General features: G+C 54.8%; 1 protein-coding gene across 1 annotated transcript; it reads right to left on the bottom strand.

Moving 5' to 3' along the window:
- Positions 1 to 1915: 1915 nt before the first annotated feature.
- On the bottom strand, positions 1916 to 17621 carry LOC149809994 (uncharacterized). Its single transcript, XM_089994488.1, has 6 exons — positions 17604 to 17621; positions 16862 to 16922; positions 16105 to 16267; positions 15305 to 15506; positions 10153 to 10256; positions 1916 to 2117 (listed from the first exon to the last, which is right to left on the bottom strand). Exons 1-6 carry the CDS (start codon positions 17619 to 17621, stop codon positions 1916 to 1918), a joined length of 750 nt encoding a protein of 249 aa, XP_089850614.1.
- Positions 17622 to 24686: the final 7065 nt, after the last annotated feature.

Raw genomic sequence — 24686 nt, 5'->3', positions numbered from 1 at the left:
TAGTTGCACTCATGTGCCAGGATTACACGGTATTACCTGTTTGTGTGCACAGGTACTGCTTTGCTGTTCCAAATCACCTGCAGAACGCCATACAAGAAGGCGGATGAAATCCCGACTTTGAAAGCAGTCGGACTCAAGCACGGGGGCAGGCTGTTTGAACAACCTGTGCGCAGGTCTGCATGCTTGTTTGTGGGAAACTGACATCTGCAGCTCCTTTTGGAACCCTCCAGGTCTTTGCAGAGGCATGCATGGAGGCAACGGTAAACCCGAAATCAGTCATGACATCACGCACTTATTTCAAACTTGAGAAATGCTCGAAACCAGGCGCTCCGTCTGCCTGTTTTGTATGCGACTGTTCATAGCGCGCACTTTGAACACAAGGAACAGTTCTCCATCCCTGCGCACATGGGCAACGAAAGTGCAATTCCTGTGCATGCGTTCAGCTGTACACGCACACTATATTTGAACAAAAACGCTAAAATGATTGTCTTTCGCCAAGACGTGTGCCCGGGAGCTGATGATGGCAGGCAACCCTGTTTCTGAAGGCAAGCTCGGCTTCCTTACAAGCATTCTTAGATGAGAATCATTGCGGAACATTACATGATGTAGATCTAGTTCTATCAGACTAGTCACTGTCGGTCGACCTAGAGAGCTGTAGCGCTAGGGCAGCGGCAAGCGCAAATGCATGCACGGCACCGGAAGGCGTACACGCATTCCGATGTATGACACGGCGCTACTACATAAGCGTATCCAGAGTAGCTCCGTGAAGTGATCGACAGCTTGGGTGCACTCAGCACAGGGTCATCCTGAAAACCATGTGTGTCGAGCGTGCCTGTGTCAAGTGGTCACTTCGATGCTATCATCTGTTTACCAGTGTCCACGAAGTGCTGGATGCCTGTTTGGGTTCAACACCCAAGGCCTCATGCCACCTACCGAACGTATAATAACGTATATGATTGTACGTCCCGTCCCGCCGTTGAAAGGTGAAGATGTGTTCGTCGCGACCGAATCAAATGCACGCCATCGGTGGAGCCATACTGACAACGGGTGCGATAGCCATGGCTGATATGCATGCAGCGCCCTCCAGGCCTGCCTCGGCTTTTAGACGGACAGACACTCAGGGTGCTACCTCGTTACCAATACTCGATTACAGTCCAGCCAGTGCATAGCCATGCACGCACCTCCAACCCTGTACGCACCAAAACATTGCAACCCGACCCCCTGTTCCGTTGTGCCCGCTTTCCCTGCGACCGGGTAGATACCCCGGCCGCCGCCGCTTCCGCTCAGCATACGTTCTCCCGAGTCAGCTTTGGGTGTCTCGCCCGTTGTCAACGCCGCCTGTTTTGGGCTGGCGCATCTCTTTCTTTCTTTCTCTTTCTTTGTCACGACTGTTGTGTGGTCTCCCGACTCGATGATGACTTCTCTGACTCTGCTTGTGCGTTTCTGCACCGAACACCTTCTTGCCCTGCTGTCGCGGACTTTATTAACTGGTACCAGGGTGCTGGAGTGGCACCCATGGCGTCGATTGCCAAGATGCTCGTGGACGCTCGTAAGGCCGAAGTCCTTTGGGCCGCAGGGTCGGATGCGGCATGGGAAGCGTGTTGTGTCCCAATATCGCACCGCTCGCTTTCCCCTGCCTCCGCGTGCCCAGAAGACCGTGCTGCCCGGTACTGTGTACAACATGTTGAAGACTACACGCTTGTTTTGAACAACTGCTCTAGATCGAGTTGCTACCCAGCCTGCTGCTGCCCCGTTGGGCGCTGAGCCTGCATTTTCGTTCTTGACGCCTAGCGCAGTGTTGCCTCGCCTTGCAGTTAGTGTCATTGATGAGTGTTTCTGGGATGCAGTGGAGCGGTACCGCGTCTTTCAAGATGCTTGGACATGAGGCTGCAGCTGAAAACAAGCTCATGGTGAGTCACCCACAGTAACGCTCCTCAAGCTCAGGTGGTGGCAGCTCTTCCATGATGCTTGGATGGCGCTCCAGATGCTCTCGGATAGGCGTCTCTCGATCCCCTAAGTAGGTGTGATCCAAGAAGCTGTCGAACGCCTCCACGCAGAGCCCCTTGGCCGCTAGGACGCAGTGCCTCAGATACACTCGGCAGGGAAGGATGTCATCCCTGCACACAAACATGCCATCGCATCAACACTGTTGAGATGTAGACTGTCATCCCTGCACACAAGATGCCAGCTCATCAACAGTGTTGAAATGTAGACTTCAGTCTCTGGTCCTGGCGTAATTCCTGGTTGATCTCCTTTTCTTTCTAATCTATCAGTGGTCAAGTAGCTAACTGCCTGCCACCTTCGATTCGAGGGGTCATGCGTTTGAATCTTGATTCGGCGCAAGCTTTTTTTCGTGTGCCCAGGACACTGAAGGTTAAACAAGTAGCTCCTGCAGCAACTCCGCCGTAGATTCCGCCTGCCAACACTCGGCGGCGTCCAAATTGGATTGTGTTCAGACCTCAGTCTTGTAGGATTGTGTGTGCGTAGGACTGGGTTGTTTGCAGGATTGTGCTGTTGTTGCAGTGCAGCCAGACCTGATCTGGATCGTCTTGCTGCACAGGAATGGGGAATGATGCATTCGCGAATGGTAGGAGTACTCCTCTGCACAAGTACTCCGTCACAACGCATGGATACTGCAGTCTGTGCCATTTATCATCAGACAGGCATTGCTGCGCTCAAGGATGATGTCCCAGCAAGTCGCTCCAAATTGGATCCTCATGTTTTGCTCTATGCTGGCTCCTCCATATTTTTCAGCTATCTCGAGACATGATGATGATGGTGATGTAACCAATGTGCTACGGGAACTCAGCATCGGCTTATGTAGGGGCAATGCTATCATGTACCGTCGTTTTCTTCAAATTTTAGCTCGTGCCAGCGGCCGCGCGTTTATGACAGGCTTGCTTGTTGCAATCTAGGGATGAGATATCTGACAATATAGTTGTTTGTAGATAGTGCCTTTCTCGATTGCTATTTGGCCCACAGTATTATGTCGATCTGATGCTTGTATTCTGTTGGAGCGAGAGCACAGCAAGTTGGAATAAAGTCTCAGCTCAATCTGGGTGTGGTTGAGTTGAGACTAACGATGATCTTCGCTGTCAGTGACTCGTTACCTCTAATTGTAATGTTTTAACATTAGTCTCAACTCCACCAGCTCAAAATTGGTGTTCGACCTGGCTTCTGGTGTCTTTCTCGGTTTTATTTTTGGTTTCTGATAGTTTGGCATAGGTCGCCGTCTTCTTGGCTTGTTGGTTTTTCTTGTGTGGCCTTATTGCTGCCGTCGGAGGTTCGACGTGCACGGGACACGTGTCTTCTCCTCTGTTGTTTCCCCGACCGCCAGGGCAATACGACCCAAGATACGCGCCCAGATCCTATTTTCATTAGTTTCTCTTTTGAATTAGCTGCCTGGTCGGACTGCTTGGTTTGTTTTCTTAGTTTTGAAGGCGTTTGTGACGCCTGTCTGCTGCCGGTTACGTCACCGCTGCGTCTTACGGTTTTTTCTTTGTTTTCTTGTTGTCCCTTGCGTTCGAGGCAAGATGTCGGAGAGCTATAAGGGTATTCCCAAGCTGAATAGTTATGATAGTGGTCAGTTTCCCTCATGGAAACGTCTTGTGTTGGGGTATTTCAGTGCTCATGCCATCAAGACCTATGCTGTGATTACCACTCCATCACCAGATGAACTTGATGCTATGCCACCAGCCGAGGCCGCAGCAGCACGTGCTATTGCTGCAGTCAATGCCGCTGAGCGCGCTGGACATGACGCCATTGCAGGCTCCGACATTTTAAAGTTCCTGGGTCCCGAGATGAACCGCCTCCATGTCAGAACCCAGTCTGGCAAGCAGATGTGGGTTGACATAATCCAGGGATTTGAGGAATGGCGTGTCACTCAAGCCCCGTCGCTGCAGCGTGCATTTTCGGCGCTGGCCCCACGAGCCAATGAGGGGATTGCAGCCTACTGCGATCGCGCGCTCATGCTTGCACAGGACCTGAGCGATGTTGGACGTGAGCTCAATGATGCCTTCCTCATTGACGCAGTGCTGCAAGGCTTGGTGAATGAGCGGCCTGCCTGGCAGCCCGTCCTCCTGGGTCTGCGTGGTGCGATGACAGGCGTGAGACCCTGCGCTCGCTGCGAGGTCGTCTGGTCGAGGCGGAGTCGCGCGATGCTGCCGAACTAGGACCGACTGCGACTGCTCGTGCTGCTACAACTCGCGCTGCCGGTGATCAGCGCGTTGCAGACCTGGAGTCTCAGCTGCGCGCCCTCCAGGCCCAGCTCAGCCGCGGTGGCAACCAAGGGAACGGCCGCAATTCCAGGCGAGACGAAGGCCGCACCGCATCCTCCAGCAGCAAACCCACGCATGCGGTTGCTCCGGATGAGTGTCTGCGATGCGGCAGCAAGGAGCACAGGGTCCGGGACTGTCCACACCCTCCCATCGGTCGCGGTGCGCCCTCCCCCCTGTCCTGCTCAGGTGCCGGCATGATGTCAGGCTCGGAGTGGGTCTTGGATTCGGGCTGTAGACCGCACATGAGCCCAGGAGGGGAGGGCGCATTTCGTAACTATCGACGCTTACACGTGCCTTTCCCGATACACTTTGCAAAGCGGGGAGTGGTGTCAGATGCTATTGGGATAGGTGACATGGTGCTGTGGGGACCTGGTGGGGAAATGCTCTTGCGCGAAGTTTTGCACGTGCCAGACTTGGCCGGGCCCCTTTTCTCTGTGTCGACGGCTGTGGATGAGGGCTTCTCGGTGCTGTTCGCACCAGGAGCCCAACCAGGAGAGCCTCACCGCGTGCAGCTTGTGTTTGATGGCTCCATACGGCTTACCGCCACCCTGCGTGGTGGGCTGTATTTCCTTGACCAGCCGCACCATGCCAGCGCAGCTGTCGCGGGACAGCTAGCATGGGAGCAGGCATGGCTTTGGCATAGAAGGCTGGGCCACTTGGGCTTCACCACGCTTGCTGATCTCGCCCGTCGACACATGCTGCCTGGCTGTACGCTTAGCCCGGATGAGTTTATGCAGGCTAGCCGGCACCACGCTTGTGTGCCTTGTGTTTCTCACAAGCTGCGGCGCTCGCCCCACCCCAGTCGTGTTCCTCGGCCTGTTCGCATCCTTCATAGAGTGCACATGGACTTGTGCGACCTTCCGGGCACCGGCACGTACTTCGCCACCATCATCGACGAGGCCACGAGGTTCGCCTATGTCGCATTGCTCCACCGCAAGAGTGACACGGCGCTGGCTGTGCGCGGCGCCATTGCGTGGTACGAGTGTCAGACTGATCGCCGGCTCAAGTGTGTGCGTCATGACAACGGCGGCGAGTATGTGTGCGGCGCGCTCAAGGCATTTTATGCTGAGCGTGGTATTCAGCCTGAGCCCACACCCCCCTACACCCCTGAGGCGAATGGAATTGCCGAGCGCCACAACCTGGTACTGCTCGACAAGGCACTGCCCATGTTGGCAGACTCGGGGGACGAACGGCACGGGCTGCCGCCCTTGGGCACGCATCATGTGGGGGACGCGATCCTCTACGCTAATGACCTGCACAATGCCACACCGTCGTCGGGCGCCCTGGTGGGCCGCACGCCTATCGAGGGTCTGCTCCAGCATTCACTCAGCTTGGCGGCTTTCCGGCGTTTCGGCAGTCGGGTCTTTGTCCTCAATCCGGGTAAGCCGCACAAGCTTTTTGTTTTTTTTTTTTTTTTTTTTTTTTTTTTACAGTGAGGTGCGTTTTCACAACCCTTGGGCTCCGGCATTTACCGCGTCTTGCTCGACTCCGGTCAGGAGGTGCGCTCGCAAACAGTGCGGTTTGACGAGTCGCCGTGCCCACCCGCGCCGTTACCTGCTCCATGACCCTTCCACGATGACGCCCGCGGCCTGCCCCTGGTGTTGGCCCCCTTCGTGGGGGAGGTGATGATAGCGATGACGATGATGATGACGACATCGTGCTTCACGAGGGGGGCGCAATTGAGCAGGAGCCCATTGATTCTGGCAAGCATGCACCTGCGGGCGACCAGCCGGAAGTCGGGGAGCTGCAAGAGCACGTCGCACATGAGCCAGCCGCGCATGGGCTCGAGGAGCCAGCCGCTGCAGACGCGTTGCCCCCTCAAGCTCTGCTTCAGGCTCAGGTCCATCAGCGCCCTGTGCGCGCTACGCGAAATGCCAACCCCCGATACGCCGACCATGCCAGACAGCGTGGACGTGCTAACGTGCATGCCGCAGTAGCCCGTCATCTGCGCTGGTCATCCCCCCCTTTCCGAAACATGCCTGATCCCCGCCGCTACAGAGCCCCATCGCCGGCTTCCTCGTTCGCAGCCGACTGTGCGCACTTCTGAGGTGCACCCTGGAGCTGAGGGACTAAAACCTCACCGACGACGACGCAAACGAGCATCGCGCCAGCCTGTAGTCTCGCAGCTTTTTGAACGTCAACGCACCGGCGGCACGTGTCGGGGAGTGAGTGAGCGGCTCAAGAAACCGCTGGGCCGTCGTGGCATGCAGCCCTCGAAGGAACCGGAAGCTTTCGCTGGGTCAGCCTGGGGGGAGTGCTCCACCCGGAAGTCTGTGATGGAGTGGGTTGCCATGGCAGCCAGCTCCGCACAGACAGCCAGCTGTGAGACGGCTCCGCGCACAGTGCGTGAAGCAATGGCACGGGAGGACTGGAGCGAATGGAAGGCTGCCATTGATGCTGAGGTGTCTTCGTGCGTCGAGTATGGCGTCTTCCAAGAGGTGGATCTGCCACCCGGCAAGCAAGCCCTGCCCAGCCACATCGTGCTCGACCGCAAGCGCCCCCCAGCCTGGCGAGTCCAAGGGACGCTACAAGGCTCGTTTGGTGGCCGGAGGTCATCGACAGCAATACGGTCTAGACTTCGATGAGACGTATGCGCCGGTGTGCTCCTACCGCAGCGTGCGCATGATCCTCGCCATCACAGCACACGAGGGACTCGAGCTGCGGCAGTTTGATATCAAGACCGCCTACCTCAACGCCGAGCTCAAGGAGGAGGTCTACATCACACCCGTTGGCGCAGAGCATCTCGCGAGCCCGGGCAAGGTGCTGCGGCTTCGTCGCGCCCTTTACGGCTTGCGACAGGCCGGGCGTGCTTGGAACCAACGGCTCGAAGGTGAGCTTCGATCGCGAGGATTCCAGCAGTCCGACGCGGATCCCTCCTTGTGGATTCTCCGCGGTGATTCGGGTGCTGTTCTTGCCATGTTGCTATGTGGACGACGGGCTGGTCGCTGCACGCACAGCGTCCCAAGCTGACGACATAGTCGATCTCGTGGCCTCCATGTTCACTATCCGCAAAATGGGTGAGCCGCAGGACTTCTTGGGTATTGAGATCACGCGCGACCGCCAGGCTGGTACGATCACCATCGACCAGGAGCGTAAGGCGAGAGCACTCGCTGACCCCGGTGACCTCGACCGGGGAGCGCCGTGGTGTGCCTATGTCGCCGGACACCTTCGCGGCACTCCGGAAGGCGCAGCCTGGCGATGAGATGGTTGATCCTTGGAGTATCAGTCTGTGATTGGCAGCCTCAATCACCTCGCACAATGCACACGGCCGGATATCGCACTTGCAGTAGGTGCGCTGGCCAGCTACAGCTCCAAACCGACGCTGGCACACCGGGAGGCGCTGGTTGACGTGGTGAGATACATTGGCAGCACCGCATCACGAGGCATCACTTACGGTCACACAAAAGCGCCTGTGGAGGTGTGGTGCGACGCCAACTTCGCCACGTGTTTGGACACGCGCCGCAGCACGACGGGCTGGGTCGTCGCCATGTACGGTGGAGCTGTGTCGTGGCAAAGCAAGAAGCAACCCACCACGGCTACCTCGACGATGGACGCAGAGTATCAAGCGTGTGGGAGCCGTCGCGAGAGAGGGTCTGTCCTTATTGAAGGCCCTCAACGAACTCGCTTTGCTAAGTGCTGATTTCCCGATTGTAGGACCTTTGTCTGTATTGTGTGACAATAAGGCTGCCATTTCACTGTGCAAAGATAGGAAGGAAGGAACAGCGTGTCAAACACATTGACATAATTCATCACTTTGCTCGGGACCATGTCAACAGCGGGAGCTGCAGTTTATCTACTGCCGTTCGGCTGACAATGTGAGTGATTGCTTGACTAAGGCGTTGCCCCGTCCTGCCTTTGAAGTCTGCCTGGTGGGATTGGGTATGTTGTTGGTTGGGACATGTTGAATCGCTGTGGACCAAAGGGGAGTGTTGCAATCTAGGGATGAGATATCTGACAATATAGTTGTTTGTAGATAGTGCCTTTCTCGATTGCTATTGGCCCACAGTATTATGTCGATCTGATGCTTGTATTCTGTTGGAGCGAGAGCACAGCAAGTTGAATAAAGTCTCAGCTCAATCTGGGTGTGGTTGAGTTGAGACTAACGATGATCTTCGCTGTCAGTGACTCGTTACCTCTAATTGTAATGTTTTAACATTGCTTGCTCCGACCGCACGTTCAATGAGCTGTATCACTTCGAATGTGCTGTCGTTGTTTCTTGTTGTCTATTTCCTGCCATTATCTATGTGATGTAATGATGTATCTTTGTATAACATTGCCGCATCCACATGGACATTGACAACTTCAAGAAGCACTTGGCAGTCAGTGCTACCCTTTTCAATCACAGAATGATCATCACAGTCTGTGGTCCACAGCTCAAGGTAAATCGTGTTGCTATACATGCAAGTTGCTCTGAGCTTCTGTGTTCGAGGATCTGTTTTCGGCCGCCCTGTATACTTCCTTCATACTCTGTATGTTCTGCAAGCTCGGAGTTCTGTTATGTGAGGCTGGTCTGGACAGGCCACACACGGTTGCAAAGACAGGCAATGCACAATGCCGTTAAGTATTCAAACGAAATTGCCAAACAATTACCTGTCAAAAACTCCATCCCAAATCTTAAAGTATGTTTCGGTTGGAAAAACTTGATGTTTGCTCTCTAATCCCAGCAGCAGATGTAGAGAATGTTCCTGAATCAATACATCATCACATGGTTGTATACGGTTGCATGGTTTGCGGGCTATGGAAGTTCTTCTAATATGCGTGTATTTGAATTATGTATTGTAGCAGCGACACGGCAGTCTGTGGTGCTGGCGGTGACACAAGACGCGTAGTTGCAAGGACAAGACAAACATCAATCGTGGAGCACGAGGGTGGAAACAGAATGTGCAAAAAGGATGCGTCCAACGGCAACTCTAGCCCGAAGAAAGCGTAGAGGGGTGTGAGTATCCGAAGCAGCAGTCCTGAAATAATGGTGATTTGGTATCGTTTTACACACCCGGCCTGAGATGCTGATGCTGACGTGACTGTTTATGCATCAACTCGGTGCTGGCGATCAGTGCTGCGCCAGAATGGGTCTTGATCCACATGCGCCGACGCAAGCGCCGAATACACCGAACAGCCGCGCTCGAGGGCGGGAGGGCGTGAACCAAAAACTGAATTGGACGATTGGGCATCGCTAGTAAACAAGTAAGGGACTGGTAGTGGCATGTAACCTGGAAACGCTTTGGGTGACCTGGCGGCGCAGCCTGGTGCTGAGCCCGACGCTGCATTTCGTATCGTTGTCAGAGGCAGCGAGCTACCGTCTCGCGCAGTATGAATCGATCGCGAAGCTCGCCATGTCTCTGAAGCATGCACTGCGTCAACAGGGACGCGCCCAATAATTGGGTAGGGGCTGCTTATGCTGCCAATGTTTTGAAGCCTGACTGACATCTGAGGCAGAAGGTTCAACGACTAGATGGATGTGGGTGCCCAGATTAAGAAAGCTTTCCCGGGCTGAGATTTGTGTGTCTAAGGTATAGTCTGACGCCCCGAGAGCTTCGGCCTCATGCCCGAACGCAGGCGCCGGGGGGGCAAAGGATGAAGCGTGCGTTCAAGCGTGAAGGCTTGGCTCGCAAAGGCACACAGCGTTGCACCAGGCTGTGTGAAATCGCAGGCCCAGATGCCTAATAATGTACGAGCTATATGGACAGATGTGGGGGTCAGAGTTCTGGCAAAGTGTTGGAATGTTGACCCAAGTCATCTATCTGTAGATACATGAGTCAACATTATCAAATTGGAGGCACACCTCCAGACAAGACAAGTACGCTAGCACAAAAAACGCGACGTTGATCACGGGCGAGACAGCCAGAGCTGATGTTGCGTCCAAATGGAGGCACACCTCCATATTTTATGGATCCCATATCTCCCATATCTGCGCTCATACTCAGCACTGGAGCAGCGCTTGGACCGGTATTCCTCTTCATTGTTCCGTGCACATACCACCTGCAGACCGTGGCTACAAAGCTAAGCTAAAATGAAGTACATGAAGCGGTAAATCGTGTATACCGGCTGCCCATTTCGGGGTCAGCACCTACACAATTGGATATGGAGAATCCAGCATGTGTGGTACCCGGCACACCCTTCTGTACTGGCTTACTCACACGGCGGCGAAATGATTCTCAAGTAGCACTTGGAGTTGCCTATGCTCCTGTGGATGCGGTAGTGCTGTAACATGATAACGCCAGCGACATATCGCCATCACGAGAAGGCAGGGTTGACAATGCACGAGATACCCTCGAGAGCTGAAAAGCCAATCAGTTAAAAGCCAATGTGCCCAGATTGATCATGATGTTGTTGTTGGCATGTGACGAGTGAACATTTCATCATGTTGAAGAGATGCAGCCAAGGGGACATCTCAGGCCTGACTGAGTCACTCGTCATCAACCAATCAATACTTATGCGTCGCTCTTTTTGAGCTGGTTCCTCGCAGTGTTAGAAGTGGTGGGATGCAGGAGCCTCAGGAGAGGGATGCAGTTCAACTGGGACCCGGTCCTTCCCCCCACGACCCCAGCAGCCTCTTGGAAATTTTGTCTGATAGCTGCTGGTAGATAGCTGCTATCGTCTGAACCCAAGTTCGAGATGGTGTGTACACAGTCAGGCTATCGTGTGCTGCGTGTCAACACACATCGAGCAAGAAATGAAGCGTCGACCAAAATATAACACCCAAAAAGTCAGTCCGCCATTCCCATGTACTTCTTGAAGTTGCCAATGTCAAGCAGATGCGATGGCGTTGTAAAATGTAGATACATCATCATCAGACGCCCGAAGATACATGAATTTGGGGCAGAGAAGTCAGGCTGCTCCAGGTTTGCTTGCTTCAGGCGACAGCTATGGTAACACTGATTTCCAAGTACTTGGAGTTGCCAATGCTCTTGTGGATGCGGTACTCCTGTATAGCAATGCATGAGCAATACATGGGCCAAGATGTCTATGTTGGCAGCACGACTGCATCCACCTCGATTCGGCGCCTGTGAGTGCATGTGCAAAACTAATTGGTTTCTCAAAGTAAAACCTAGATGATCCGTGAGTTGGCAAAGTGGCACCTCGTGCAGCAAGCTTCTTGACTGATGAAGAAAAGAACTGGAAAGAAAAAAAAGAACGGAGAAGAAGTCGAAAGCCACTGGAAATGCGCCACATGAGTTCTGAAGAGAATTCTGTAGAGAGGAGAAGGTTCGCACGCTCTCAAAGAAAGATAGCACAGATAGCGAAATCAATTGCGAATCAGCCATTTCGGGTCGAGACACATTCAGTAGGACGGCGTACACAGTTTTGTTTCATTCACCCTACGACCTTGAGAATTTTCTTATTGACCGAACTGCAGACACCTGCTAAGGGCTGGTACGCCGGCGGATTGCGGTCCTTCTTGCGTTAGTGTACACAACCTGCTCAGCCTGTCCTAGAACTAGGCAACTTTGCATTTGGTATCTTCAAAGCAGCGAGGGCAGGTAACCCCTTGACCGTTAACCGTTTGAGAAACTTTAGCGATCGCTTGGTATGTGCTTGTACTGGGGTACTCTAGTTTATAGATAGTCTGCGATAGTGATCCTATGACTCATCTGTGATGCGCCTGCTTGCCCTTCTAGCTTGCCTGCTCTGCTTGCATGCTCGCCCTTATAGCGGAACTCGCGAGGCTTGCCTCAGGTTTTTATTTTGAGCTACTGCTTAGCTCAAAATAGATCCTCCTCCGCGGTTCGCCGTGGCTCCCTCCTCGTAGGTGTTGTGATCCGGTTGTTTGCATACATCAGTTGTGTGCTTAGCAACCAACTTCGAGCGATCCGTTGGTTCGACCGTGTTTCACGTCAGTCGACTTGTTTCTGATATTTGTTTTGATACTTTCCTTTCGTTCATCTCGTCTTCAATTCTGTTGAACTCGCTGTTCTTTGTCTCTGCCTGTCGGATGAATGGTTTCGCAGATTGAGCGCATATCAGCGTTTGCGCAGCCTCTCACACACGTTCAGGTTTCTCTGGCTGCCAACAATTGCTTGCTGTGGCTGCTGATTGCACAGTTGCAGCTCTGCTTGATCAGCAGCTGGAAAACGAGGCACAGCCGCAGCCTGTTCTTCAGGGATACGACGCCTGGGATGCCATCCGCCAGCCACCCCACTCCGCCAGCCCAACTTTCCAACCCTTTCATATTTACCGCTCCTATTTTACATCCTCCCGTCATTCTTTCACCGCCGTCTTTTTTTGCCTGCCCGCCACCCGCGTGGCTGTCATCTGCTGCGTCACAGAGCGACGTGCCGCCTGGGACCAGTGTGTGTCCGTCCGTTCACCACTCCACTCCCCACGCCATCCCGTCTCATCCCCATCCCATTCCGCTCTTCACCCTTGGATGTTCGGTAGCCTGCGGTTGCTCTCGGGCCTTCCGGTCGTCGCTGGTGCGCAGGAGCTCGGCCACGTCAGCCCTTGACCGAGTGAGGTTGTCACGAGGCAGCGTAGGTGATGTGTTTTCGTTAACGCACGCCTCGAGTGGCGTCTTCGGATGGCCACCTGCATCGTAAAACCTCGGCGTGCGCGGAAGCCTGGCGTGCGATTGGTGCGTCGAGCGAAGTCCTGAGTTGGATAGAGCAGGGCGTTGGCATCGACTGGGCGGACAAGGCACCCGCCCCGTTCCATCATGGCAGCTGTGCGGTGCCGCCGGACGCGGCGAGTGACTGGGACGCCTTGGTGTCGCGCCTTCTCTTGGTTGGAGGTCTTGAGTATGCGCTGGACAAGCGGTTCGTGTCTCGCGCCTTCCTCATTCCCAAAAAGAACGGCGGTTGGCGTCTGGTGGTGGACCTTCGGTGGCTCAACTCGCACTGTGTGAAGCAATCAGTGCAGTACGAGACACTCAAGTCCCTTCGCCGCTTCGCAATGCGCAATGCCTGGATGGTGAGCTTCAATCTGCAGGACGGGTATTACCATCTTGCCATCAAGGAGAAAGATAAATGCTTCACGTTCTGTGTGAATGGGGAATGCTATCGCTGCGTCGGCCTGCCGTTTGGCTGGACGGCCAGCCCGCGCATCTTCACGAAGCTCATGCGACCGGTGGTTCAAGCGTTGCGGAACATGGCGACGCCAACGCCAGCCGATGGGTGGGCAGGGCATCGCAAAAAGCGCCGCCGCCACGTTCTGCGGGTCCTTCCATACCTTAACGACTTCCTGCTCATCGCGCACAGCCCGGAGGCGGCGGCCAGCGCGGCCTTCGCAGCGAAGCAGCTCTTGTCTAGCCTGGGACTGTGCTGGAATGACAGCAAGTGCGTGTGGGCCCCGACACAGTGCCTGGTGCACTTGGGGCTGGAGGTAGATACACGAAGGGGCGTCTTCCGCGTGGACGAGCGTCGTCGCAATGCCATCCGCAACGCGGCTCGCAACCTCTTGTGCCGGGCGTCCGAGTCAGCGCGCATGGTCCGCGTGCGCGATCTGGCCGCGCTTTGCGGTAAGGCAGTGTCTGTGCAGCTGGCGGTGCTGCCGGCGCGGTTCTATCTGCGCAGTCTTTACGACGCCTTGATCGCGAAGACCAGCTGGTCGAGCCGCGTGCGGCTCTCCCATCGCGCGGCGAAGGACTTGCAGTGGTGGGCACAGTTGCCGCAGCGCTGGAATGGTCGTCCCATTGAGCTGCCGTCAGCGGAGGCGGAGATGCATGTTGACAGCAGCAGCTATGGCTGGGGTGCAATATTCAACTCGATGTTCCACGCCCACGGCTTCTGGCCGGTGGCCTCGCCCGCGCACATCACGCTGAAGGAGCTCCGCGCTGTTCGCCTCTCGCTCACGAGCTTTTGGGAGCACGCTGCCGACAAGTGTATCTTGGTGCACGAGGACAACATGGCCGTGGTGGCGGCGTTGTCCGGGCTGTGCACGCGCTCGCCGGAGATGATGGCTGAGTTGCGCGAGCTGTGGCAACTGCTGACCTCAGAGCGCATCGAGTTGGTGTGCCAATACATCAATACGCACGTGAACCCGGCTGACCCCATCAGCCGCATCAAGCGGCCCGAGGACTATCAGTTGGATGGGGCGGTTTTCACGAGCCTCGATGAACGCTGGGGCCCGCATACGGTCGACCGCTTCGCGGCAGCACACAATACGCTCTTGCCGTTGTGGAACTCGGAGCTGCACGAGCCTGGGTCGGCAGGTGTGAATGCGTTCGCGCAATCGGACTGGGGGGCTCACAACAATTGGTGCCACCCACCCGTTCACCTGCTGCCGCAACTCGTCCAACACCTGCACAGCGCAGGCGCGGCTGCCACGGTCCTGGTCCCGCACTGGCCAGCACAGCCGTGGTACGCGCCCCAGGTGGAGCTGGCGGATGAGGTTGTCCACTTGGCTCCGCGCAGCCCGAGTCTGCTGCTCACGCCCTTCGCCCCGTTCCCGGAATGCAAGCGATGGAGCATGATGGCAGTGCGCATCTCGTCTGCACTTGCGCCCGTCCCACGGACTGCCTCATGAGCTCGTCGCCCTCCGACGTCCCCTCATCTTAACCCCCCTCCCTCCCTTGCTACGGCCTCCGCACTGCGGTTCTTGGCAGCCTCAGTCCGGACCCCGTCCACCGCCACCTTGACAGTCTCACTCTTTTGATCAGTCTCATTTGTCATTGACCAGCCTCACGGGCGCTTCTCGCGTTCCCTGCTCGCCTCATGGGGCAGCCGTCCTTGCTTGGTGGTAGTTTGTTTGTCTCGTGGGATTCCCCACGTTTACTTTCGATGTATCTTTCCTTTGGCCATTTATCACAGCTGACGTTATAAGTGCTTGTACTGGGGTACTCTAGTTTATAGATAGTCTGCGATAGTGATCCTATGACTCATCTGTGATGCGCCTGCTTGCCCTTATAGCGGAACTCGCGAGGCTTGCCTCAGGTTTTTTATTTCGAGCTACTGCTTAGCTCGCCCACCCACCCGCTTTCCTTCTTTGTTTGATTGAGTATGCAGTGCCACAATGTAACACCTCGGGGCCGTGAAGGCCATTTATCACAGCTGACGTTATAATTGGTGTGTATGGAGAGGAGGGTAGCGCACAGCCAACTCTTCCTCCGGCTGTCCATCCATTCTGTAAGGCCGTACTGCAAGAAATCGGAACTCGTGCTCTCTCTCGATCCACGCGGCGACCGATTCGGCAGTCTTTGGCACCTCAAACAGCGACACCACGATGCTCTCCACCTCGTGCGATGGTTCGACACTTAAACTTGACATCTCCCTGGTATCCAGCCTTGCGATTCCCCTGGAACATGCAAGCCCAGATGTGATGCGGAGAATGTTACACTGAAGGGCGCTTTCCCAAGAAGCAGAGGTTTGATGCATCATCGGATCGCGGCAGTTCAGCAAGTGACGACATGCAGGGAAACCTGGCAACATGTAACAAGGGGTCGCATCAATGGACCGTACGCATGGCTTTTTCACCCAACGACGCGATGCGCTCGATGGCCATCTCATCAACTCAACTCGGGCGCAAACATCCCTGTGGGACATCCTGCCTGATATGCAAAACAACCCATTCGGGAACCACTCCAAGGCCCATTTGGCGACGTACGCGCAAAAATAATCATCGCTGTCTCGCTAGTTGTCAACGGCGCGGCTTGAATTTTTTTTCGTGTTACCAACCGAATGTCAAGTCTGGCACGAACGGAGCGCAGCACTCGCGACAGAGCCGTGCCACCGCCCGTGGACAGGTTGCGTGAATGTCGGGTGCTGCCCACGTGACAGAACATGTGACGGACCAGTTTGAAGCGATCCAGCTCTAATTCGCCATTCAAATTCCAGCCAATAGTTCTGAACGATCCGTAACCTATCCATGCAATCCTAGCTTATCAGGGGCGAACCTGATCAGAAAGATGGGGGCGACATGCGCGAATACTCGTCTGTAGCCGTGGATACGAGCAACGCGGAAATTTCTGAGGTTGGGAAATGTATATTGCGCGCTCTTCTTAGACAGCAACGATCCAAATCCAATGACGCTCATCCAGCCATCAGCCCCCTCGATATCTGCGTAATATTGCAACACGAGGATGTCAGTGAGCCAGGAGTGTCGCGCATCGCCTATAACTTAACAAAGATGCGTGCGGGAAGAGACTGATTTCGCCTGCCACGGAGAATTAACAAGCTGTAGGTGCAGAAACCTGCGATGGGCCAAGCTGTAGGTGCAGCTACCAGCGATGCACCCCTAGGCTTCTTCCCAGTTAATCGCGCACCCGCATTTCAGCAACATCCCTCGTACGGGAGAAGAAAGCTTTGAATAGCTCGCGCACGAGACACGCGAACGATTTGCTCGTTGGCTGGCCCAGCAGTATCAAAACCCTAATGGCGCTGCTGGCCACGAATGCAGACCCTGCGCCCAGTCGTTACCATGAGAGGTATAAAAAGCGTCCATCAAGCGTTATGAAGCAGTCCATGCTTGGCATGAATTGGCCTTGCCGTTCATTCGGGGAAACCCTCACTAGGCTGCAGGCAGCACGTTCTTTAATCAGGTTTATCTCATCCAACCAGCAACTCGTTGAACAAACTTTGCTATTTTTGCGCTTTACACTACGCGTTCACTAAAAAGCTGCAAATGCCGAGAGAGACCACGAATTTACGTACGGGAGAGGTTGTCATCGAGCTCGTCGCCGTCAAGCAGCTGCATCCTTGCAACGTTCGTCCTCTACCATAAAAAAGACAATTTCATTGTTATTGGATAACTGACGTATATTCAAAACCTCACACAGACAGACGCTTGAAACGCACTACTTTGCAAGTGTAGCTGCTGCCTATTCCAAGAAAGGAGTTCCCCGGGGCAACAGCGCGATAACGATGTGACGACGCCCTCGTCTTTCTTGACAGCCGATGAAGGATCTTCTGCCATCGCAGGTCATACCTTGAACTTTCAAAAACCTCAAATATTTGGTCTCACTACAGTAACCACTGCCTCGGGCCATCGAGAACATTGCAGTACAGCCGTTGTGTAATTATCAGGCTACCCTTATTGACATGGAATGAATGGCATGCATGACTGCAGTAATTTCGTTTTTTCCAGGCAGGGGCACGATGTCACAACGAAGTTGGTCCATCGTGCATAGCTGGCGTCCATGCTCGTCCGCAGTGCGCATTCGTGAAGCTGACCGGGACGGACAGGAAGCAAAGCATATTCTCATCCGCGACCACGCGTGTATGTAACGCCGTTACCAACGGCATGTGGAATAAAGCAATCATCAAAGTCATCGTTTTGCATTGATCGACCATAAAGGGAAACTGGCACGTTGTTAGACCTCAACACCTGTGCGAAGTAAGCTGTCACCCTTATTGTTGCAATGAATGCATCCCAAGATGACATCAAGAAACATACCATGAACACTGTCGTCATGCCGCCCATGCATCACGAGCACCATGTGCACGCCAACAAATCATAATCTAGACAGCCTATTTTCACTGGCTTTCAACCATTTGAGTTCATGTCTGCCAAGAATCCGCTGAATGAGAAATTACCCCCCTGTTCACGACATTGCCGCATCCACATGGACATTGGCCACTCCAACTACTATTTGGGAATGTAGCGCATGGAAATGAGTGCTACCAGCACTCATTTACCACGGTAACAAAAGTGAGTTGCTTGGTCAATGCGACAGCCAGAGCTGATCTCAAGCCCACGTTGAGCGATGCAGCATCCCCTGGAGGACGATGCAACCAGGGACGTTTCCGGAAGTGCTAGTCTCCCTGCGCGCTACGGAAAGTGAGACAGCGCATTTCCTGCAGCATCCGTCGCGCCTGCGACGTCACGAGAAGTGCTCCGTGCCAAAAACGCCTGTACGGAAGGGCATATGTGGTACCAAAATGCTGATGTTCTAAGTCAACTTGTGTAGGTGCTGATGCAATAAATGCGCAGCCAGCTATACATTTTGTACAGCCCGATTTGTGCTGCGCCATGCAATTCTCCACAGCGTTGCGCGTGCCGACGCCATCAGAGAACGCGAGCGAGCGCCTGTGCCTCGCGGGCCCACGAGGAATTCTGCAGTGCGGGCTGCGTGCCAAGCAGCGTTGCGCCTGCCGAAGCCGACAGAGCGTGCTGACGGGGAAATTCTGTAATTCTGCTCGAGCAGCGCTCCGTGCTGCGCCACGCTGTCGTCCGCAGCATTGCAACTGCCGACGCCATCAGAGAATGCGAGCAGGCGCCTGCGCCTCGCGGGGAGTGCTACAGCGCGTGCTGCGTGGCACGCCTGCCTGCGCCGTGAGAGCGCGCGAGTCAGGGCGCGTGCGCCTCGGGGGCCAACGGGGAGTGCTGAAGCGCATGCTGCGTGCCACGCAGCGTGCTGCAGCGCTCCTCCAACAGCATAAGATGCTCCTGAGCTGCCGTGAGCAGCGCGTCGTGCTGCTCGAGGTCCGCCTCCGCGGCCTGCAGCTCACCGTCGCGCTCTGCAAGCAGCTGCGCCTGCCTTGCAGCCTCCTTCCGCACTCGAGCCACCTCTGCCCGGAGCAGCTCGTTCCCAACCTGTGCTCGCCTCAGCCGCGCTTCTGTGTCTATCGCGTCTGCCTTTCTGCGCTGCGCTCAGTCACACCACTGTCAGAGAAAATCGTGGTGAGATGCCTTGCACGCAACGGTTTGACGAAATCCTCGGATAGGCTGTGGATATGCGACAATGAATGCGTTGATGCCATTGCGTTGGAATGTGTTTGGATTGTTTCAATGTGGCACGCGCTTGGTATTTGACTTGCTGTGTCTTTCGGCAAACAGCCTTCTACATCAAGTGATTGACTCGTGGTCTCGGTGATCCCTGAGCATGCTCCATGCCACATCCCCGTGTTTCTGACTGGCGCACGACATGGGTTGTGTGGCCTGACTGAACATGGGATTCGATGTCCAGTGACACGGCGTCCTGGAAACACGTGTGACGAAATTTCCGACGGAAACCAAGCTCGATTTGCGATGGCGCTTGGTGAACGCTTGGGGCGCACGACTTGCTCAGAACTGAGCTGGTGGCAAGTTCATAACCCCTGAAGACATTATGGATGCGTGGCATCAGCGTGGCATGCGCAGACTGGCTCCGGGGCGGGCATGAAAACTCTGGGGATGAGCTCTCACCTCCAATTCCCGCTCCAAGTTACTGACGTGACGATACTTGGCGAACGTCTTGTCACACGCTCGAACGCACGAGTGTAGGCCAATTTCGAGCTTGCTGAGGGCTGCCAGTAACTCGTCAACAGTGTCAACTGGCGAGTTGGACTGGCTTTCTCCTGGCTACAAGGCACACGTAGTGTAGCGTGAGCGGAAACCAAACAACACGCGGATATGACATGATGCTGTATCCACTTCCAGTCCAATTTCTTCCAATTTCATCAGCATGTACGCACACTCTTGTGCGCAGCATGTTCTCAAATTCTGGCCAGTGGAACGACACATGTGCTGTGCATGCATTCTGCAAGCCTGGCCTCCCATCTCCCATACACTATGTGCCTGTTTCAATTGAACAGCAGTAGCAAAGCAGCCATTCAGATTGAGCACCAATGCCAAAGACAACAGTGTATATGAAGATGTGAAAAGGCTCTGCCAGGGTTCAAATGCTTGTAAGTAATCGTATCTCAGCATTTCGACCGAAGACATGCCATGCACATTGCTTAGTTTCAAATCATCTTGGCGCCCGTCGGCCAACTCGTCAAAGGTGGAAGTCAGGAAGCGATAAGGCATACCTGGTGTGGGTGCTCTGTCATTGTCCCCCGTGCCCCCTTATCTCGGCATGTTCAACAGCAGCTTGCATTTGATTCACAAAATAAATCGTGAAAAGGACGACAGATGCGACGGCATGCGTGACGCTTGACCTACGTCAGCCCATATAGCTGCCAACCTGCATGATGCTATGACATTCGACAATTTAAAACTCCTTCCCTGAGATGAAAGCGCAAGCTGACTTGTGACTTAAGCTTCAATTCAAATGATGCACGACTGTTAATCAAGCAGCAGGCGACCAATTTATTGGCAATGTCATTGGGGTGCATGGCTTGCATGTGTAGGGGTGGTGGGTCGCCCGACTCGAGTGAGTCAGCATGCTACAGTAATACTGTCAGTATTACATCATCTTGATCCCTACTCTGTGCAATTGTGAAAGGATGAAGGCAGCGCAGCACATCCACCTGGAACCTGCAGTTCTTGCTGATCGGGAAACTGCCAAATAAATGCTCATCGGCGCCAACGCTGCCAAGCTCATTTTGTTCTTGGACTAACCAAAAGATTCAGGACATGGGGCATCCTTGAAGCACATCCTGAAAGTGTCATGGGACTTGTGCTCTACATGTCCAAGCGCAGCCCACCTCGACCGCCAAACATCTGCTTTCTTCCCCAAGTCACGAACGAGGTAGCATGTCAAGCAGGGCAACATGCCAACCCACGCGGTTCTGTTCAAGAAGAATGACATGAATGCGTTAGCCTAAAGAAGACGGCGTTGACAAAGGGCCAGGCAGCCAGAGCTGATCCCGCGCATTTTCGTGGGGAGGTACCGAAGAAATCACGCACGTGCAAGCCAGCGAGTCTGCGGTGGAGAGGCGGGGCAATGCTTCACCAGCCAACTACAGCAATGAAGTTTCCAACCCCCGAGCCTGATACTTATTCAAGCCGCAAGAACATCAGGCCGGCATTGCGATGGGCGAGTGTTTGGTATGACCGTGATGGTTGTGGGCATGTGTTGTACTGCGTCAAGATGTCATGCTGATGTAGAAACGCAGGGTTGCGAGAGCTGAGAGCGCGCACAGACATATCGAGGCTCATTGGAATTCCGGGATCGAGCAAAAGTGTTCGACAGACGAGCTCACAGACACACATAGATGAGGTCACAGGCCAGTTATTAACCAAAATAATCGAAAGAGTACTGCGAGATGAGACCGCGTCGGTGGGACAGAATATGTATGCACTGGGGGGGGTCGCTGCGCCCCACCACCCCCCCCCACCATGAGGCAAGACCAACCTGTGTTGACACGTATTGTATGCCGGTGTTTGAGCGGCAAGGGGCTTGTGTTGCTGTATGTCGTATTGATGAAGCATAACCAAAATTCAGCATTCAGAATCAACACATGTGTACAGTCAGATGTGTTCGGAAGACGAGCTCACAGGCATACATAGTCACAGGTACAGACAGGCGTAGTCCGACCAAACTAAACGAAAGTATACTGCAAGAGCTGCGATCGCGTAGCGCTCGAGGCCTTGTATTTATTCAACTTGGAACTTCCAAGCAAGCATTGTTCATGTCATTGGCAACAAGCAGAACCGGCTTTTGGCCTTTCACTCAAGCCAAGTTGGAAGGTGACGCCCACCTCGGGGAATTGGGTATTCCAGGGGCCCAACTCTTGGGTCGGGGCCCTGAAGGGCCCAATCCGCTTTTGGTTCAAGCATGTAATGTGCCGGATGGGGTCGGAGCCCTGTTTCCCGGGATAATGAAACAATGAAATGGGATATCCGGAGCCCGTTTTCCAAAAATTAATAACTCCAAAGGGGGTCCAAGGGATATACAGTTTTGGCGAAGCACTGAGTAGTGGAGGTGAGTGCGAGGAGGGGATCCAGTGTCCTGCATTCAGGCGGAGCGCTTGATGATAAGCGACAAAAAGGTGTTAATATTCGTCGGAGCTGTTCGATGTTGAATCATGTAACTATCTGTAGATATTTCGGTTGGTATCTAACCACTGAGTGATTCAGTTGCCACTGCAGCGTGCAGACAATCTAGCGATCTAGCCTGACCGTCCAGCACCAAAACAATAACACACATTCGCAAACTCAGAGGCCTACCTCTGAACAATGCTGGCTGGTGGTCGACGACCACTGGTCGTGTAACAAGGCATCTTTCTCCAAATTGGCAAGGATGGCGGTGAGAAGTTTTGTTACAAGCGACAGGGCCGGCAAATCTAGGGAAGGCTACCGAAAGGTGAGAAGTTTTTGTGGTTGACAGGCAAGAGGGTGATGGGCCGGTAGTTTTAGCAATCTGTGTGGGCACCTCTTGTGTGCAAGGTGCCGATGAGGTCTCGGCGCCAGCAGGTGAGCACACGTCGAGCCATATGAGGAAGGTCCCATGCATAGATTGCATAGATGCCTATATTGAATATGAGGAGGGTTCCATTGTTCACACTGCCCTCTTTCCGCCATCCCACCTCGAGCATCGATCATAACAGAGAACGTTACTTATTGGGACCGAAGTCCCGAATAATCGTTCCATTCCATGCACCACATCGTTCCATCTCATTTTTTTTTGGAATCACATCCAACTTAGGCATCACAGTGATGATAAATGACACGGGTGGAGTATTCAGTTGATACTTAAAGTAAGCACTAGCGAAATCGTACTTATGTACTGATGGCATCATTCGCCACAACAGTACTGCGAAATCCTCAGATCAAATCCAACCGCTCTGCAACAACGAACACACACACATAATCCTAACTCCTGAGGCTACATCTCAACACTCCCCCGGAGAACGCAAATCAGAACAAAGAAATGAGAGCGTTCTCTCGCACACATGGAGCCTACTGCTCCCCGACAGACAGCATTCCTAAACCTACTTGGCAGACAACGTGAGCGGGGTGAGGCAGCGCCTTGGTCATGCAATCAGATACGTTATCCACTGATCTACAATACTCAAAACACAGCTCCCAACTGGCCACGCGATCGCGGGCGAAGTGGTGTATGATGTCGATGTGTTTGACGCGGGCGCCCTCCTTCCTGTCCTTCAGGAGAACAAGCGCCGCAGCGTTGTCACAGAATATGGTTTTGTCTTCCTTTGTTTTTCATTCGCGTTTTGGTGGTCTTTCCTGGTTTGCCAGCCCTGTCGCTTGTAACAATATGGTAAATGGGCCTGTCACCGGGAAGTCCTGCGAAAGCAAGCCCAGATCGGGCTCAATCTTGCGGATCGCCAGTCCTTCTCGCGATACGCTGCCTGCAGCCTGGTATTCAGCCTCTTGGGTGGAGGCCGCTGTCGTGACCTGCTTCTTGGAGTTCCACGAGACGGCGCCGCCGTACATCGTAGCGTCGTACCCACTGATGCTGCGCCTTGTGTCGATACACGATGCATAATTGGCATCACACCAGGTCTGAAGGGGCACCGTGGCGCGTCCGTAGGTGATACCTAGGTGAGCCGTGTGGCCGACGTAGCGCACGAGGTCGAGCACGGTTTCCCAGTGCGTCGCCGACGGAGCTTGCACATAGGCAGACAGCGCGCCCACTGCCAGGGCTATGTCTGGCCTCGTGCATTGCGCCAAATGCAGTAGGCTCCCTACTACGGATGCGTATTCTGCGGCGTCCGCCATCAGCTCCCCGTCACGCGCTTTCCGCAGCTGTTTGAAGACAGCCGGAGCCATGGGAAGAGTACGATGCTGGCCTGCGACGCGACAAGCCTCAGCCAGGGCGCGTGCTTTATCTTCTTGGTCGATGGTGATCGTCCGGTTGACACGGTCGCGCGTGATGCGGATGCCGAGGAAGTCCTCGACCTCCACCTCCCGGATTTCGAACAACTCCCCGATGCGCTTCACCAGCGCGTCCGCCTCTGCAACCGTGCGCGCAGCCACAAGGCCGTCGTCCACGTAAAAGAGCGCGAGCACCGAGCCGTCTGGCCCAGACAAGATCCACAGCGATGGGTCACTGTCCGACTGAACGAGGCCCTCCGCGCGCAGAGTCGCCTCGAGCTTCTTGTTCCACGCCCTGCCCGATTGCTTGAGGCCGTACAGCGCCTTGCGCAGCCGGCACACCCCTGGTCCCGTGCCCGCGCCTGGGGGGCGTCGCATGTATACCTCTTCTTCCAACTCAGCGTTGAGGTACGCCGTTCGTATGTCGAACTGACGGAGTTCAAGGTCCTCATGCGCAGCAACTGCCAGGACCATGCGCAGCGTCCGATACGTGCACACTGGCGCGTACGTTTCCCCGTAATCGAGCCCATAGCGCTGCCGGTGTCCGCCGGCCACCAGCCTCGCCTTATACCGCCCACAGCGCTTGCGCTGCAGCTCAAATCTGCAGGTGAGCGCTTGTTTTCCCGGGGGAAGCTGCTCAATGGTCCAGACGTCAAATTTCTCAAGCGAATCGAGCTCTTCCTTGACAGCCTTACGCCAGCTGTCGCCATCCGGGCGTGCGTACGCTTCCTCGAGCGTGAGTGGGTCTGGGCCCCACGGCGACGCATCCACTCTCGCCCGCGACGCAGCCATCGCCATGCGCTCCATGTCCCTGCGCACTGCTCCCCGCTCGGTTTCCCCACTGTTCAGCAGGGGACGCCACAGCGCACTTGCGAGAATGTGTTCTTCCTCGGGAATTGGTGGCAGTTGCAGCGGGTCGTAGGCAGACACATGTGGGGGGTGGGAGCCTCCGCTCCCGTCCAGGCGAGCAGTGTTCACCCCCGGACGAAAGAAGTTCGGCGCAATGCGCTCACGTCTGGGCCGGTTCTCGGGCGCTGATTGTAGCGGGACTGCGGG

Source organism: Nuphar pumila, unplaced genomic scaffold, assembly GCF_984573655.1.
Source record: "Nuphar pumila unplaced genomic scaffold, dmNupPumi1.hap1.1 HAP1_SCAFFOLD_611, whole genome shotgun sequence".
Lineage (NCBI taxonomy): Eukaryota > Viridiplantae > Streptophyta > Magnoliopsida > Nymphaeales > Nymphaeaceae > Nuphar > Nuphar pumila.
Note: the sequence above shows the minus strand (reverse complement) of the source record. Positions and strands in the feature narration are given on the sequence as shown.

What these genes read in the sequence shown, in the direction of transcription:
- LOC149809994 (XM_089994488.1), bottom strand. An exon ending in GCCCCCATCTTTCTGATCAG is followed by an intron (nt 15,507 to 16,104) that starts GTTCGCCCCTGA and finishes TGCATGTTCCAG; the next exon opens with GGGAATCGCAAGGCTGGATA. An exon ending in AGCCGGAGGAAGAGTTGGCT is followed by an intron (nt 10,257 to 15,304) that starts GTGCGCTACCCT and finishes CACGGTCTGCAG; the next exon opens with GTGGTATGTGCACGGAACAA.